The sequence below is a fragment of the Battus philenor genome, unplaced genomic scaffold (genome assembly GCF_028537555.1).
Source record: "Battus philenor isolate CCGP_79_NKW_IND1 unplaced genomic scaffold, ilBatPhil1.0.hap1 SCAF_11, whole genome shotgun sequence".
Lineage (NCBI taxonomy): Eukaryota > Metazoa > Arthropoda > Insecta > Lepidoptera > Papilionidae > Battus > Battus philenor.
This window is the reverse complement of record NW_027181673.1, coordinates 5,622,665-5,639,547: the sequence shown is the minus strand read 5'-3', so window position 1 is coordinate 5,639,547 and position 16,883 is coordinate 5,622,665. Positions and strand designations below refer to the sequence as shown.

Sequence of the window (16,883 nt, the reverse complement as noted above, 5' to 3'; positions counted from 1 at the left end):
AGACCAAAAAGCCCCGCGAGCGGAATGTAAACATATGATATCTTACTGAGCTGCAAATTCTCCCAGCGCTCCTCCCAACGTCTTAGGAGGGCGTTTCGCTGGTTGGTGAGCTGCAGCAGCTTGTCCTTGATGTCCGCTGAGGCGTAGTGCTGTCGCGCTAGCAGTTCCCTTCCCAGCGAGATGCAAGCTGTGAAGTTGTCCTCGCGGGTGTCAATCTCTGCCTTCAACGACTGATGGTTGTTCATCAGCAGCTCAACGCCACTAACATCTCTGCCAAAGCACATCAGGAATAGATATTTTTTAAATCTTTATATTTTTAAAAACGTTAACACAAAATTACATTCAGTTTACAGTATTAACAATTTTTTTTTCTTTTTTCTTAAAATTAGAACAATATAATTACAAACAAGAATATCTTTAACATTCTCAGAAAAAAAGTAACATGCCTTTTGGCATAGCCTATGCTTGTAACACAATATAACACACGATTTGTACTTAGCTGTATAGTTATGGCGGGTTACCTGGGCTTCTCGCCGGTGTTCATCTGTCGCACAACGTCGTCCATCCAGAGCGCGAGCGTGCGCACCTGGCTGAGGAAGCGGTACAGGTCGTCGGCGTCCTCCAGCTTGCATCGGCGCGCGGCGCACGCGGCCTGCAGCGCACCCCACGCCTCGCGCACCTCCGCCTCGCGACGCGTGATCTCCAGCGCCTTGTCGCCCGCGTACGATGCGCCCAGTCGTTCGCACTCCGAACGTATCGCCTCCACCTGCAAACCAAACATCTTTACGTTTGTCCACTAGCACACAGACACCAGTAAACTAGTATACTCTAATAAATAACACTGATAAGCAATATACGTAATAAAATTGTTGGAAAATGCTAGATTAATACTCTTTCCAGTTCTCTATTGTCATTTTTTTAAGGATTTCTGGCCACACGGCCCGTGAACGTACTGCAGCTTAAATTACGACGGTAAATATCTTCGATACTATGATAGCAATCCACCAATGCCAATTTGGTCCTCTTGGACACTTTTAGAATAATAAACTTGACACTCCAAATAGAGGTAACTCCAATAGAGGTTTGGGAGCCTTTATGTTTAGTCACTCAAATGGATCCAGGCCACTTCTGGTCTTATTAGAATCTATGGGGCATCATTCACATATGGAATATAATTTTATCCGGTGTATTTGTAACTGTGTATCAGAAAAATAACATTTAGATATGCGCTAGCATAATTATGGCTAGGGCTGAGCACGCCTATAATCGGTAAACATTTTTTTTTCTAATGGCCCGGTTATTGAAAACCTATAGTTCGCCTCTATCTAGGGAGGGACGGGAGGTCTTTTTATTAATTTTTTCTTTATACCACAGTACAGTTTTATATTAAATACCATTTAAAAAAAATACAATTTTTACGGATTTACCCGACTCTTCCTAATTAGTTTCATATTTATTTATGATTTTTTTTTAATTACTTCAATGATGTACTGTATTACGGAGGCGATATTTCCAACATCCCTCCTCTTTCCCACTTCCATTTCCTAAACATTAAATTTGTACTACAAATTAAATATTATGTATTGCTGAAGGTGTGTAAACTGACTTGTTGTTGCAATGTGCTGAGGTCTTGCATAAAGTTGTGATGCTTCCGCTGTAAGGCGCCTACACTGATGGCATCGCGGCCCAGCTCGTCGCTCACGCCGCGGGCTTTCTCGCTTACGCGCTGCAATGTGTCCTTGCAGTCGTGGAAGTATTTATGGAGTTCACGGGACGCCGCCAACATCTGGAAGGTAACAAACAATATAATATTAGACCAGACATAGTGCCACGGGAAACAGTTCAGAAATACATGTAAAATTATATTTAATATTTGTTGAGCAAACAGCATCTGTGTGGTAATAATTATATCATACGCGACCAGATATAGTGTATAAAGGAAAAATATTTCATATATTAACAGTTAATAAAAGCAAATAATTGAATGTTGTTAAAAAGACTTGTATCACTAAACCTATAATACAATATTTTTACAGTACTTAGACATACATATTGATGTTAACAAATGTGCAATACTCGAAGTGATAATGACATTATCATAAGATTTTTTAAAATTTGTACCACTTGGAGCAAATCTAAAAATTGGTTGTTATTTAGGTTAACAGCATGTGATTGGTGTTCTACCTAATTAAATAATTTTATAGTAATCATCTACTATTGGTTGGTTTTGTCATATATATTTAAAGGACGAAAATAATGACTAGTTTATAATACAATATAACCTGTGTACGCGTCTCGATAAGCTCGAGGAGGTCCTGCCAAGTTTCCTTAAGGCCTTCCTTCCACTGCGCGATGGTGGCGTTGTCCGAATGGCCCATGGCGATCATCTGGTCGGCGATGCGCTCAGCGGTAGCCACGCGCTCAGAGCCCACTGCCTGGGTCTCACGGGCAAACTCCTTGAAGCGCTCCCATAACAACTAAACAAAATATTAACGATTAAGATGTGTTTCATTTGTATATATCATATTTATAACAATATCTAAATATTGGTAGCTCATTTGTATATTTTTAAATAACAGAGTGGTTTTAATAGCCAGGCTTAGATATGAGATTACTTAGACATGTAAAATAAATAAACTATAACATTTTTAAAATTTGAAAAAGGAAGCCTCTTTAAAGTGAGACTAACTAAAAGTAAAATGTCATACATGTCAATAATGAATTAAACACAAACTTACAGTAACGTGGTCGTAATCTTGTCCAAGCTCTTGCGAGCTAGCGACCAGTTCCCGTTCGGTTATCCATTGTTCCAGGTCGTCTACTTCTCGCGACAGCTGGAACAGTCTTAGAGCCTCATCCAACTTGGCGCGCCTCTCTCCTGCTAAGTCCTTGAGACCGGCGTATAATTTGTCCACTTGCGATTGCTTTACCGAAATTTGTTCGCTGTGACAAAGAAAACGAATATTATTTAACTTAATTATATTTCTTTTTCTACTATGTTATATTCGTCTTATGGTTTATCTTTTTTAATAAATATATTAGTTAAATTTCGTAACACAGAATTATTAAGGTTTACCTGAGAGGGTGTTCCTCGCTAGTCAACTGACGAACTGTCTCGCCTAATTGCCTGATAGTCTGGGCATAGTCGTCCACCGCCTGTTCCAATATTTCGTGTTTCTTCATGAGGTTCTGTGCCGAGATCTCATCCTTACCCCTGTCTTCAACCATCATGTACAGTTCTTGTTCACTCATCCAGGCTTCAGCTTCATTAGCATCAAACAGATACTGTTGAGCCTTCTCCCATTGAGCTAAGTTATTCTTACGGTTTTCGATGGCATCTAGAACCAAAAATATTATTTTAAGAATAATTAATGTTAAACGGTAAGTAAAAAAAATTATTATTTTTACAAAATTGTTCTTACCTTTAAGTTCTCGCCATCTCGCAGTTAATTCGTCAATTAGCTGCTTGAACTCGGGAGCAGCTTCATGCTCTTCGTCAATCAGCTTCTGTCCATTGGAGATGACAGTCAAGATTCTCGGCTCGTGATTATCTGTCTCTGTCTTAAGAGACTGGTTCTTCTTCTGAAGCATTTGAACGTTAAACAAGGAATTTCCAAAGTCGGAATTCGTAGCAAGAGGCATTTTCTCGTGAATCCATAATTTCTCATCCTCGATATCGCGCCGGAACTGGAAGGCCTCTTTCTTCTTTGCCAATTGACGTTGACGCTCCAGTAGAGGAGCCTTAAGTTGTTCAAACCTTTGTTCAACTGTCTTTTTCTTTTCTTTAATTTCTTCCATTTTATCCGGAACAGTCTTTTGAAGATATTCAGCTTGCGTCTCCAACTCGGTGACCTGCTTCGCTTTAACGGCCATCTGAGTCTCGATCATCTGTTGCTTCTGCATAAGAATGTTGACAGACGCCAGATCAGTGCCAGTGTCGGTGTTTTCGATTTGCTTCTCCAACTCATTCATCCAGGAATCGATATCATCGCAGGTCTGGTGAAGGAGTACTTCGCGATTGGCATCAAAGAGACGCTCTCCCTTCTCCTTGGTCGTAGTTTGGAGGTTTTCGAACTGGTCTTGGAGTTCATGCATTTTCGGAGATATTACTTCCACAAATTCGGGTTTCTGTTTCATAAGTTCTTCAGCCGCGTTCTGAACGGCGAACAGGCGCTCCTTGTTAGCTGCGATTTCTGCCTCAAACGCTTGATGGCGCGTCCATTTGGAGTGAATGGTCTTGGCTGAACGGTAGGTGTCATCTTGTGCTGTGAGGTTCTTCTCTTGCACCCATTCGCCAAGCTCGTCGCAATCTTGGAGGAATTGATGTAATTGCAGCTGATCCTGCAATTTCTCCATTTGCTGCAGAGCCTTCTCTCTGTTAGCGTTGCGCCTGCCCTCTATGTTCTCAGCTTTGCGTTGGATTTTATCAGCGTCGAAATGTCTCTCTTCAACTAGACGGTTGGCAAATTGTACCACCGAATTAATCTTGTCGTCGTTAGCCTCCATGGTAGTAAGGAACGCCTCATGTTCTTTAATCATATTCTCAGCTTGCTCCAAGTTAGTAGGAGGCTCTGTTTTAGCTAACCTGCAATCGACAAATAGATCAATAATTTGTTATTAGTGCTAACACAAATATATGTTATTAACAAACCAAAAATGTTTACTAAGTCCGCAAATAAAAAATGGAAAGAAAATTTCGTCCAACAAACAAAATTTCTAATGTTACCGTTTTTTAGCCATTTTTTGTAATCCCATGCCAATACTATTTAAAAACTTGTCATCCTATTACTTAATACATAATTGAAATTTATTTAAATGTTTGAAGGATATTGAAATTTTCCGTATTGCACAGAATGTTAAATGTCCTACACATACCTGTGCTCCTGGTGTGCAAGCAACACCTCGGCCTGCCGTGCGTCGCGCTGCAACAGCTGCAGCTCCAAGCTTTGAGTGAGTAGCTGCTGTCGATTCTCCCACATCTGCTGCAGTTCAGCCCAACCTTCGCGTAGCGCCTTGAGGCGCTCACGCAAGAACATGTACTGTGGATCATCTTGAGTGGACGGTTCCTAAATAATAAAATTCATTATTAGTTCTTCGAGTTTTTAAAATCATTAGAATATGAACAACAGAAAACCGTTTTTTTATTCAAGTTCCATCTTAAAAGTAATGGGTCCGCAAATCCAAAACAAATTGTCATACCTCACTAAAATGAAATTGTTGGTCGAAATAACACAAATTAAATAGTTAACTTTTACTTGATATGTGTCACAGGATGAACTGGCGTTTAAAACAAAGGCTAGGGCCAGTTTAGAAGTCAGTGTTAAAAGAAGTATGAGTTTGTTCTTTAAAATTCCCCCGTTTGCCCACCCTACTATCACTTCAGACGAGCAATTCTTGGAACTACCTTAGTTCTCTATTTTCTTTTTGGTATTTATTTTATTACATTAAAAATTCCGATAAGAAGTATTGTGAGATAATTTTCTCATACAAAATACATGCAAGCAACATAATGATACACAATGAGTATTCTTTGAAAAATGGTAGTAAAACTTACGGCAGTAATTTTCTCTCCATACTCCATCATCTTAGCATACTCATCCTTGTAGTTGTCAATCTCTTCCTTTATTGTCTGGTGCTGCGACAAGAGCTTCTCGGCTTCTGCTAACGACGACGGTATATCTGAAAATAAATGCCATTATTAGATAAAAAATCACTACCTGTTTTCTTGTTCTGGATTAAAATAAATTACAATTGGTTTTTTTAAATGATCAAGTTCCAATAAAATTAATTAATTGTAAGTATACATTGCTTACCTTCCGATGCGACATCGGTCTGTGTCTTTGTGAGCCACGCTTGGAAGTGGTCAACAGAGCGCAAGAATCGATGCAAATCGCCGGCCTCCTCCAGTTTGGAATCGCGATCTTTCAACTGTTGAAAATAATCGATGGAATTATCGTTAATATACAAAAAGCTAGGTATTAGGAAACAAGTTTGAAAGAACGCAAAAAATAAACTGAAATAAAAATGCCGGAAAATTTTATAATGGCACTTATTTTTTTATCTGTGCATTGACCAAAAAAAAACCCTTTTTTTCACGTAATGAAATACCAACTTAACAATAGATAGCATCTCCTGATTTTAATACTTCAGTACTAGATTTAAGAAATTCTCTTCGAATCTTTTAAAGCAAACAGGTTGTAATTTAACGACAGTTTTTGCAAGAAACGGTTTTAGAAATATCAGTATCACATCAGCTTTTAGACGCCCATTGTAAGGCATTCCTTCATTGCCTTATCCAGAGATCGTCCACAATGATCTGTTTGCGCTGTCCGCATCCAACGACTTTTCGCGACCTGGACTAGTGGGGGGCCTGCCTAACCGCGACTACCGGCTCGTGGTCGCCACTCAAGACTTTTCCGCCAGCGATGTACCGCGCCCTACCACTTAAGACGAGCAATATGGTACACAAAATGTATAAAAGCACATCTATATCATAGTATGTAGTATATAAGTAAATGACAATGACCATGTGCGTGAGCTGCTCCCAGTTGTCGTTGATTAGCGCGATACGGTCGCGAATGAGCTGCGCTTCCTCGGGATGCGAATGCTCGATGGCGCTGGCCTCGCTCTCCAACGACGCGATGCGAGCTTGTATCGCGGCCAAGTCTCGCTCCATGCCCGACAGGCGGCGCTGCAGTGTCATCACACCTGGCAGAACATTATAATCCTGTGTAACTTATATATTAAAACAAAAAATAATTGGCTTAGCCATATAATTTTGGCTATCCCCACGGTTTCTTTATTAAACAAATGCTGTTTGCCTGTAGGCATCTGCAGTTTTACTAAGTCAGATGTGGCATAGCGCTAAAACAGGGAGTCGGACTCAGTGTTTCCCGACATTTGTCAACTTGATGAATTTTATAAATTCGTCACCTTAATTCCTGTGAACACCTTAAATTCGTGTGCTTTTCATTAGTGCGATATTGTATCACGATATTTATGCCTTCAAACTGTTATACAAAATCGATAGATTTATCGTTAAGCAATTTTTTTTATCCGTGCATTTGCAAAAAAGCATTGATGTTGACAAAATATGCAATTAGCAACGTAACAATTATTATTTTTTAAGGAAGTTTATAATGTTTCTTTTTTTATTTTGTGACAAATTGTTATAGGGATTTACGAATCCTTATTACAATTTCCCTTTTAATTCATCTTCCGAAGTTTGTAAGGTAACAAATAATTGTCGTCTTTTAGTTGAAAGCTATGTAAGTATAATGTACCATTGAGGTCCATTTCGAGATTGTCGGTCTGCTGCAGAATACGTTTCTTGTCTTCGATCCAAGACACGGTTTCGCGGCATTCGATATGGAATGTCTGCACGCCTTGTGCCGCCTTCAACTCGTCCTTCTTCGCCTCCGCCTATACAAAGTAAAAAGTTTAACGGTAATATTAACCATATTTAAAGAGACCTCCTCCTAGTGAAATGAAGATTATTTTAAAAGTTAGATCACTTTTACATTATTGGTATTGGAGGTTTCCACATTTTTTTCATATTTAAATATTTCTTATATGAATGTCTTGACTTTTAGCAAATTAGTGTTTAGCAAAATCTATTCAGAAGAATAAATAATTGTTTCATTGTTTTATAGACTACTTTCAAAATTTAGCTGGTTTAGGTGGAAACTTGGCATAGACCTTTCACCATTTTACCAAAAATTTCCCAAAATTCGATCTAACCATGGAAATTTGCATTGCAGTTTAGCTTCAACAATGAATCACATGTTTATGTAAAAAGGCCAAAATTTTACTAGTTATTTAATAGATTGTGTTGTATGTGCTCTAAACTAACCAAAAAAGTGATTACATAATTTACTCGTAGCACAAGATACGAGAGCAGACAAGTTTTCATGAAGCCTTACACGAAATGCCAACTGACATCTTTTTGTCATGCCAACGATCTCTAGGGGGGTCAACCCTAAAGACCATCGAGAGCCCCAGGGTCAGTCCATCTAGTTAACTTAGTGAATTAAGGATTCACACAATTGGAAGATATTCTTTTAGACATATATTTATTGAAGATGACTTATGACGAAACTTACCTTCTCGCGTAAGGTGCTCCAGGCGTGGTTGAGGCTTGCCTGACGCTCCTGTATGCGCGGAGCTTGAGGATGCTCAACGTGGATAAGTTGCCGAGCCAGTTGGTTCACCACGGCTACCCGAGAAGCGTTTGCATTCATCTCCTTGTCGAATCCATCATACCTGCAATGAATAATTACAAATAAATACATCGTAACACACATACTTTCATTGAGGATTAATGTATAAAACAAGGTTCTCTTTTTAACAATGCAATCTAAGTAAGAACTATCGCAGTGTCTTGCTCCATATTATATCATAAAGTCTCTCGCTGTCCTGATTTAAAAGACCCTTTGCAATTATTTTTTTTCACATTAAGCGTCAAAAACAAAATTAATTATTACAATTCACTAAAATCCATATCTGCGCCAACAACTTTAAAGTCTAAATATGTGATCAGTAAATAATTTGAATAGACGGTAATACAATATATATATAGAGAGAGATAGAGAAATAATAGGCAGCAAATAGACTATACATTTAACTAACTTTTACACCTAAAACCAACCACCCTGCCCTGTATACACTGTAGGTTAATAGTAGTTGTGTTAGTTTTTATTACCTGTGCTTCATGATCTCGACATCGTCGATATCGGCGGGCGGAAGCATAGTGTCGAGCATGCGGTGTTTCTCGGCAATCCATTGGTCGGCGGCGTCTGCCTCTGCCAGCAGTTTGAACAGCGACAGGGCGTCGAGCAAGCGTTGCTTGCGCAGGCGAGCAAGTTCTGCCAGCTCGCCGTGACGCGCGTCGATGGCGGCCAGACGAGACGTCACCTCCGCACTGTTTGCGTCCTCGGGGCTCAACTCGCTTGCCTGTTTAACAAATTATTAATTACTACATTATATAATAAAAGAATACTACGCAAGTATTATTTAATATATTATTAAATGACGGTAACAAATACTTTTTTGTCGAAAGAATTATATGCAAGGTTTAAAAATCATTATCACAGCATTGGTCTTTCCGAAAGATCACCACGATGACCAGTGTTTCACTCCTGCATCTGCATCACGCGACTTGACAACCAACTTTGACTATGTCGTCGGTCCACCCAGTGGAGGATCTATTATAACAGGTTGTCAAATATCTCCCTTCCGCTTTTTTGCTCTTTATTCAATGCTTTATAAAAAGTGTTACAGTGATCGGATTTAGTTCAAATATGCGCCGTTTTGTTCGATAATCTGTTTCCATCTAGACGGCAACTTCATAATACCTCCCTCGTAGAAGCCCCCCTCCTTATTTGCGAAGAACTCGGACAGCCACTTTTCACAAACCTCTTTTGAGTTCAACTTTACACCACCAAGGGCGTTCGCCGTGGACAGGAACAGGTGGTAATCACTTGATGCTATGTCCGGGCTATATGGTGGATGTGATAAAACCTCCCATCCGAGCTCCCGTAGCTTCTGACGAGTCATCAACGAAGTGTGTGGTCTGGCGTTGTCCTGGTGGAACACTACACCCTTCCTGTTGGCCAATTCTGGACGCTTCTGGTCGATCGCCTGCTTCAAGCGGTCCAGTTGTTCGCAGTAGATGGTAGAATTAAGCGTCTGGCGATATGGGAGCAGCTCATAGTGGATGATTCTCTTCCAATCCCACCAAACACACAGCAAAACCTTCCTGGCCGTCAATCCCGGCTTGGCCACTGTTTGGGACGATTCATATCGCACGCGTTGATTCGGTCCAGAAGGTTTTTTTGCGTCAAATCATGCGGCACCCAAACATCAAGCTTTTTTTTGTATCCAGCCTTCTGCAGATGGTTTAAAATGGTTTGGTGACTAACTCCCATCTCCTGGGCGATGTCACGAGATGCCACATGCCGGTCTAACTCGATGTAGTCCATGATTTGATCGGTATTTGTCGTCACAGGTCTTCCGCCGGCTGGCTTATCCATGGTGTCGTTTTCGCCGGCTCTGAATCGTCGAAACCATTCCTCCGCGGTTCGAAGTGATAGAGTACCATCCCCCAAAACACAATTAATCTCACGGAACGTTTCTCTAGCGGATTTGCCTTTAACGAAGGAAAACTTTAAAATAGCGCGAATTTCGGCGTTAGTGAACTCCATGTTTACACGTCTATAACTGTTGAACGCAATATCCAAACTAATCATGCATAGCGTCCTTTTTTAGGTTATGTCAAGACCTTTCAAATTATGTATAGTATTGCCAGATACGAGCTCTGTAGCGCTTTGTACATAGCCGCGAAATTCAAAAGACAAAAAGGCGGAAGGGAGATATTTGACAACCTATTATTACATACATGTATAGCAAATCTTCACAATACATATTGTATATGCCTAGTTATGTAGCATGTACAACCGTCTCGTCCGACCTTGTACTGGCAAAAGTTATTGGTACGTCGCATTCCAATAGAAATAAAAAGTTGCTGTTACATATTTCACAATTATAACTTTATTTATTGATTAAATGTAAGATAAGTGAACTCATGTCTTGATCAATAAATACTGCAGCTATTTAACATCGGCATAAATTTGTAGCGAGTGAACTATCAAACGCGCGAAGTACAAAGCCGACAGTCAAACGTGATAATTTCACGCCGAACTGTCCAATTAAATGTTCAGAAAGTTCAAGCGTAATTTTCTTTTTTTAATAAAATCCGTAAAATTGTTTTAAAGTTATAGCGTAGTCGTAACTTTTACTTTATAAGTTTTTGTATCAATACTATAAATTAATTAATATCACCAACGCAATTGGCGAAACATATATGTAATTAAACTTCTTTATATAAACATTAAATTAACGGAACAAAACTGACCTGTTGTTTGAGCTGTTGTATGACATTAGCGTAGTTCTTGAGTTCGTCGGTAACGTCCTTGTGTTTCTTCAATAAGCTCTGCACTTGAGCCTCGTCCACGCCTGTATCCTCCGATGACACCAGTCTGATCAATTATTATCACTATTAGTATATTTGCCTGTGACACTCCTACATAGGTTCAATGTTTTTTAGAACGTTATAACAATGATATTCCTATTTGCGTCTGCCCATTTTTCAAATTTTATGGACCCCCCCTTTAAGCCTCTTTGCGGGAAAAACTTTGTAAAAATTTAACAGAATAAGAAAATATTAATAACAGAAACCTAATTAAATACATTTATAATATAATACTAGTTATCCCCATCCGATACCCAAATTTTTTGAAGGCTTTAAGACTAAGAATTTATCATTGCATTGTATATTTTTATTAAATAACCATAGCTTAGTGGTAAGATATTAAAACCGAACCTGAGAGTGTCCAGCATCCAATTATCGATATCATCAGCGTCCGCAAACAGTTGGTGATATCTGACCGCAGCGTCCAAACGGTTCTTCCTTAGTGAAACCACATCCAGAAGATGATTCCACTGGCTCAGAATATCACGAAGGCGAACCTGTGTGATGCCAAAATTGAAATTAATACTTTATATCAATCTATTATAATTCTTATTATATTTAAGTTAAACATTGATAAAATTAATATTTTTCAAAAATTTATTATAACAGTGGCCTGTAAAATTCCAAAAAGCCTCTGTTTACTTCATCATCTATATTACTCGCCAGGCATGTCATTCTGATTCTAAGATAATTATCATAGATAAATAAATATTGTTATAAATTAAATCCATATACAAATTTAACAAGTAATTTAAAAATAGGCTACCAAATCTCAATTATTACGGCTGACTATCGTATTGTTATAGAAGTAATGATAAAATACCTGAATGCGGTCTGCACCAAAGTGTCCCTGCGATACAAGCTCATCTCCAACTGCTGCAACACTCATCAGCTGCAATTCGTGCGCCATCACATCATCCTGCAGCGCTTTGTGCTTTGATATCAAAAGATACACTGCAACAAAAATCATTTTATTTATCTACACTTGAAAAGTAAATTGGATACCTCTGCTATTTTTCGTATCTTTACCTATTTAAATTTTATAATTTAAGCTCAATTCTACGATGGTTCTAAATGCATAACTTACCCGTGGTGAGATCATGTCCAATATCATCAACAGATACAATCTGTTCCTTCTCCTTGATCCAGTTCTCTTCATCAGCCATGTCCCAGTAGAACTGCCACAGCTTGCGGCTATCCTCTAAACGTTTTCTACATAAACAAATAAGCATATTACATTTTCATACAATTAGATTTTAAATTTTTTGAACAACACTTTCCTTATAATTCTGGCCAAAATATGCTTTTCAAAACTTTAACATTATAAGTCATCTTGATATAATAGATAAAGAAATTAGCATTTACGCTTCGTATTGTTGGCCACTAGGGCCACAATACTTTTTAGTTCTAAATAATTGTTGCATGTTCTAAATTCGGACGCCGTTGCATTAGAGTCGAAGTTATAAACAGTCTTTTTATACACGTAAATATATGGTACATTAACATTTTGATCACAACTGGTTTTTATTTTAATTGAGAAATAAATCAAAAAATAAAATTTCTTACCTGCGCTCTACTGCAAGATGAACAAGTTCCGCATAGGCATTTTCCAGCTGTTGAATGCGTTCCACTGTAATAGCGGGATCGCACGGACGGTATCCGCCCTCCTCTTGTTCCAAGAATCTTTGTGATTGCCCAACGACCACCTAAAAATAAAAGTAATAATATTTCAAATTAGTTTTTTTTCCTTTAAACTTAACAACATATTTTTCATGAGGTTACTTACTTTGACACGTTCACCCAGAACATTAATGTCAGCCTCCACAAGAGCGTGTTTTTGAAGTAGATCTTCCACACCCATAAGATGCTTGCCATAGTCGTCCGTCAATAGACGCATCTTGATCTCTTCCATGGAATCCAAAATGTAAAGCATTTCCTGCGATAAATTACATTATAACAATTAGTTATTCTTGTATCTAAGACTTTTTGTATTAATGTATCCTGGCATTCTTTAACTAATATTTAATTTTATAAGACATTGAAAAAAAAACACAAATTTCCCTATGAGACTATGGAGCATCCGCTTAAGCGATGTAAGAGCTTAGCGGTATCCCGATCCAGTCCAGTAAAATTATGGCATATAGTAGCCTGAGCCAAAGCTACCTCGTGAGATTTCTAGCTTTGCTACCTTAGACCAAGTGCCCTCTGCGCTCTGTCTCTGCAGATTATTCAAATGCCATATGTGCAGTTATATAAGCCAGGTTAAAAATCACTAAGGACTGTTTACCTGGAAGTTCTGTTGCAGCTGAAGAGAAAGTTCGAGACGAGCGCGTCTTGCCCGCAACAACTCCAACAGGTAAGCCCACAGTCGCAGGACGTTATCTCTACGAGCGCAGACACGCTCCATGTCATGATATCTACAAGAAAAAACAATTTTTACAAATCCATCTAGGTGGAATTCCAATAGCTGATTAGAATATTTAATTCTATTATAATAATTTTATAACATTGTTCATTTTTAAATAAAATGGGTGAATATTCAAATAATAAAGATTGGATTACATTTATTACACTATAGGAAGCGGCATCATCATCTTAGACATTACAAAGGATATCGTCAAAAGGAAGCTCGATTCATCAGATTGATGGAACTAGATTGAAACTAGATTCATCTAGTTTCCATCAAATTAGGATCTTGTCATTCTTCTCGTGATATGTACAAATGACTACTGTAAATATCCCTAAAGTTGATGATAATATGAATCCATGTATAAACTGAATGTACCAGAAAACATGTAAAACAGTGTAAGTGAAACCACTGAACAGTGGAATAGTATGAGGAAACATCATTTCTGAAAGGACCTATCCGTAAAACTTATTTTCTTCAGCATATCTCAGTAAATGAAGGTACTTTTACAAGTGATTGTTAACACAGGGTAATCTTATAAAAAGTAACATACCATCGCTTATGAAAGCGGGCATTAGTGCCGTGGAGCAACCGTTCAACGAGTATTGTGAGATGAACGCTGTTATAGAGTAGTTCTGCTAAGGAAGCGGTTACTGTGTATTCAGTTTAATCATTAACAAATCTTATAATATTTACAGTGTACACCTGAGAGATTGAACTCATATAAGCTAGTTCTTTATTCAATTTGCACACAAAAGTGTAGAAACATTATTTGCGTTAATATCAAAAGTAATTTGAATAATGTATATGTACTATAATTTAGCTCATATTTTACGGAACTTAATACATAACATTTTGCTATACAAACTATATTTAATTTATTTATGCATACTAATTTTATTACAATAACAGTGCAGTGTAAATACTTAGTTTCTTATATATTACAATTCTGACCACAATTAAAATTAATAATCTGATAGGAAAATGTCAAAAGGCACCTCTCAGCCTGCAGTTCGGAGCAGACAGCGACGACCGCCTGTACGCGCTCCTCGTACGCAAAGATGTCGGTCTCGATGGCCTCGTGCTTCTTGGCAGCCGCCTCCACCGCCGCCAGGTCGAATCCAAAGTTGTCCTGACTGACCAGCCGCTGGTTTTCCGATAGCCAAGTCTCACGCATTTGCGCTTTTCGGTTGAACCTTTATGAAAAGATTTATGATTAAGTAACTAAAACATGTATTTGAATTATAACATAAAGTCGAAAATTATCCAGGAAAAAAAATCATATGTAACTAATGTTATAACTTTAACAATTTCCTTTATAATCATCATCATCACATCTGCCACAGGACGTCCACTGCTACACGTTGGATACCACCATAGGATTTACAACAGGACCGATTGCAAGCAACCTGTAGATATGTAGAAAATAAATATTTTTCCGTCGAATAATGTGAGGGGGAATAAACAGCATTTGTCAATCGCAATAATTTTTTTCGTGTACTTGATATCCGAAGGTATTAACGACAAACACACTGATTAATTAGGGAGGTATTTACATTATTATTAAAAATCAAACCTGGCGGCCAGCTGCTCCAGTTTCTCCTGGCGTATGAGCTCCTCGCGCAGTGCGAGTTCACGTTCGTGCTCCGCCTTCTCGAGGCGCTCCCACGCGCGGTTGATGTCGTGGATCATGCGGCCCTCGCGCGGCGTATACGGCTTCTGGTTGGCCGCGCGCATACGGGACTGAAGGGTGAATAGCAGCACTTCCAGGTTACCTTTCTCTACAAATCTGCAATACAAAATGATAACAGATTATTAATATGAAAGACAATTATTTCCAATTATAATTTATAAATCACAAAAAATATTTTATTCATATTCCTCCATCTTGCGTCGAATCCCTCACTAAGGAACGTTTTCGAAGTTTGTCCCAACTTTACGCCATTGGTGCAGGTCTTGATGAGGTGTATTGCTTAGGCTGCGATGGTATCGAGCGTGATTAGGACCAATGCATGGGGCTCCGGTCTCGTGGTCACCTTCCAAGTTTTTCCATATTGTCAACGCTATTTTCATATTCAGTTATTTAAACATTACGGATAATTTATTAATGGAACTTGTAGTTCGAGATTTTCGGATCCGCTATTAAAATATTGAAAACTAATAATGTCTAAAATTTTTATGTTTTAAAGTTAAAATTTAGTATTAAATTAACCTTCATTTTTTATTAAAAAATACTAACATATTATAGACTACAGTTATCTCTATGGAAGGATTTTTACTCATTAATATTGATGATAATATTTGTGCCATTTAATATTTCTTACAAATCTTGTAATATCTTACTTAGGTGGTTTCTCAACTGTGCGGTAGTTGGCGAATTGTATGAGCTGTTGACGTACGCCTTCCAAGGAGTTGGCGAAGGTCCTGTCACCGAGGGCCTCGATGGTCCTCTCGATCCATTGCAGAAGGTCACTAGAATAAACAATTAAAATTATATTAGATTTATTTATACTATTGTTTTATATACCAGCCATTTCATTTTTATAGGGTTAGAACACAGTTCATTACCGGAGCTCAATAAAGAATAGTGATTTTAACGAAATAATTTTGAGTTCATAAAACAAGCCAGATTTCATGGTTATCTCTTATAATTTACATAATACCGGCAGGTAAGATATTGTTTTTTTTTTAAACTTAATTACATTGTCTACATAAATGTTCCTGAATAACGTTTGTATCTAAATAAACTTATATTCTTGCAAACAATACTAAACATTTTTGATATGTATACTAGATTCGATTTCTTTATGCATATCATTTTTTTATTACGAAGTTGTAACTACTAGTAACACCTATTAAATAAGACGTCAAAAATGCATTTCACTAATAATACAACTTATATTTGTAATATGTTTATAAACATTACATTATAAAAATTATGATAGCATTGGTTTAGCTCACCTTGTAAGTGACTCATACTCCATCATCATCTTCTCATTCTCCATAGCGATACCGACGACTTTGCCAATACGCTTGCCTTGAACTGTCTCCTGCTTTAACTTGCTGAAGTAGTGGTAGTACGTCACTACGTATGTGATAATGGATTTCTCATCTGGATGGTCCACGGCGATGTCTAGATAGAAGCAATAATATTCACGTTAGTGATGTCAATTATTAATTTATTATATTATTATTAATTAATACTAAATGTATACAAAACCCTACCAAACAATATTAGATCAAGTTGATGTAATAATTACCGTCACGTGACTAGTTTTAAATATTGTTATTAATTACACGAAAACTGCAAAGAAATAATTTCGTATACATCTTGCGTAGTATTGAGGCTTCTAAAATGTGAATGTGTAGTGGGAGCCATTAGGTAGACCGGCTACATAGTCAAGGTCGTAGGAAGTAGCTGGATGCGGGTAACACAAGACGACCGGT

At 38.0% G+C, this 16,883-nt stretch overlaps 1 protein-coding gene across 11 annotated transcripts in view; it reads right to left on the bottom strand.

The window, feature by feature from the left end:
• The window catches only part of beta-Spec (spectrin beta chain), an 86,129-nt gene that overhangs the window by 13,945 nt on the left and 55,301 nt on the right, over positions 1 to 16,883 (bottom strand). For all 11 annotated transcript variants that reach the window (XM_068773420.1, XM_068773445.1, XM_068773436.1 and 8 more), the window contains exons 6-30: positions 16,398 to 16,569; positions 15,780 to 15,908; positions 15,013 to 15,225; positions 14,435 to 14,632; positions 13,317 to 13,446; positions 12,816 to 12,965; positions 12,596 to 12,735; positions 12,117 to 12,241; positions 11,853 to 11,983; positions 11,381 to 11,526; positions 10,913 to 11,036; positions 8,702 to 8,952; positions 8,103 to 8,262; positions 7,284 to 7,422; positions 6,527 to 6,708; positions 5,814 to 5,928; positions 5,555 to 5,679; positions 4,876 to 5,066; positions 3,423 to 4,585; positions 3,077 to 3,338; positions 2,739 to 2,943; positions 2,283 to 2,477; positions 1,607 to 1,786; positions 522 to 766; positions 47 to 270 (exon numbers count right to left, since the gene is read on the bottom strand). In XM_068773420.1, coding sequence (XP_068629521.1) covers positions 47 to 270; positions 522 to 766; positions 1,607 to 1,786; positions 2,283 to 2,477; positions 2,739 to 2,943; positions 3,077 to 3,338; positions 3,423 to 4,585; positions 4,876 to 5,066; positions 5,555 to 5,679; positions 5,814 to 5,928; positions 6,527 to 6,708; positions 7,284 to 7,422; positions 8,103 to 8,262; positions 8,702 to 8,952; positions 10,913 to 11,036; positions 11,381 to 11,526; positions 11,853 to 11,983; positions 12,117 to 12,241; positions 12,596 to 12,735; positions 12,816 to 12,965; positions 13,317 to 13,446; positions 14,435 to 14,632; positions 15,013 to 15,225; positions 15,780 to 15,908; positions 16,398 to 16,569 — 5,295 coding nt within the window. The remainder of the gene's footprint in view (positions 1 to 46; positions 271 to 521; positions 767 to 1,606; positions 1,787 to 2,282; positions 2,478 to 2,738; positions 2,944 to 3,076; positions 3,339 to 3,422; positions 4,586 to 4,875; positions 5,067 to 5,554; positions 5,680 to 5,813; positions 5,929 to 6,526; positions 6,709 to 7,283; positions 7,423 to 8,102; positions 8,263 to 8,701; positions 8,953 to 10,912; positions 11,037 to 11,380; positions 11,527 to 11,852; positions 11,984 to 12,116; positions 12,242 to 12,595; positions 12,736 to 12,815; positions 12,966 to 13,316; positions 13,447 to 14,434; positions 14,633 to 15,012; positions 15,226 to 15,779; positions 15,909 to 16,397; positions 16,570 to 16,883) is intronic.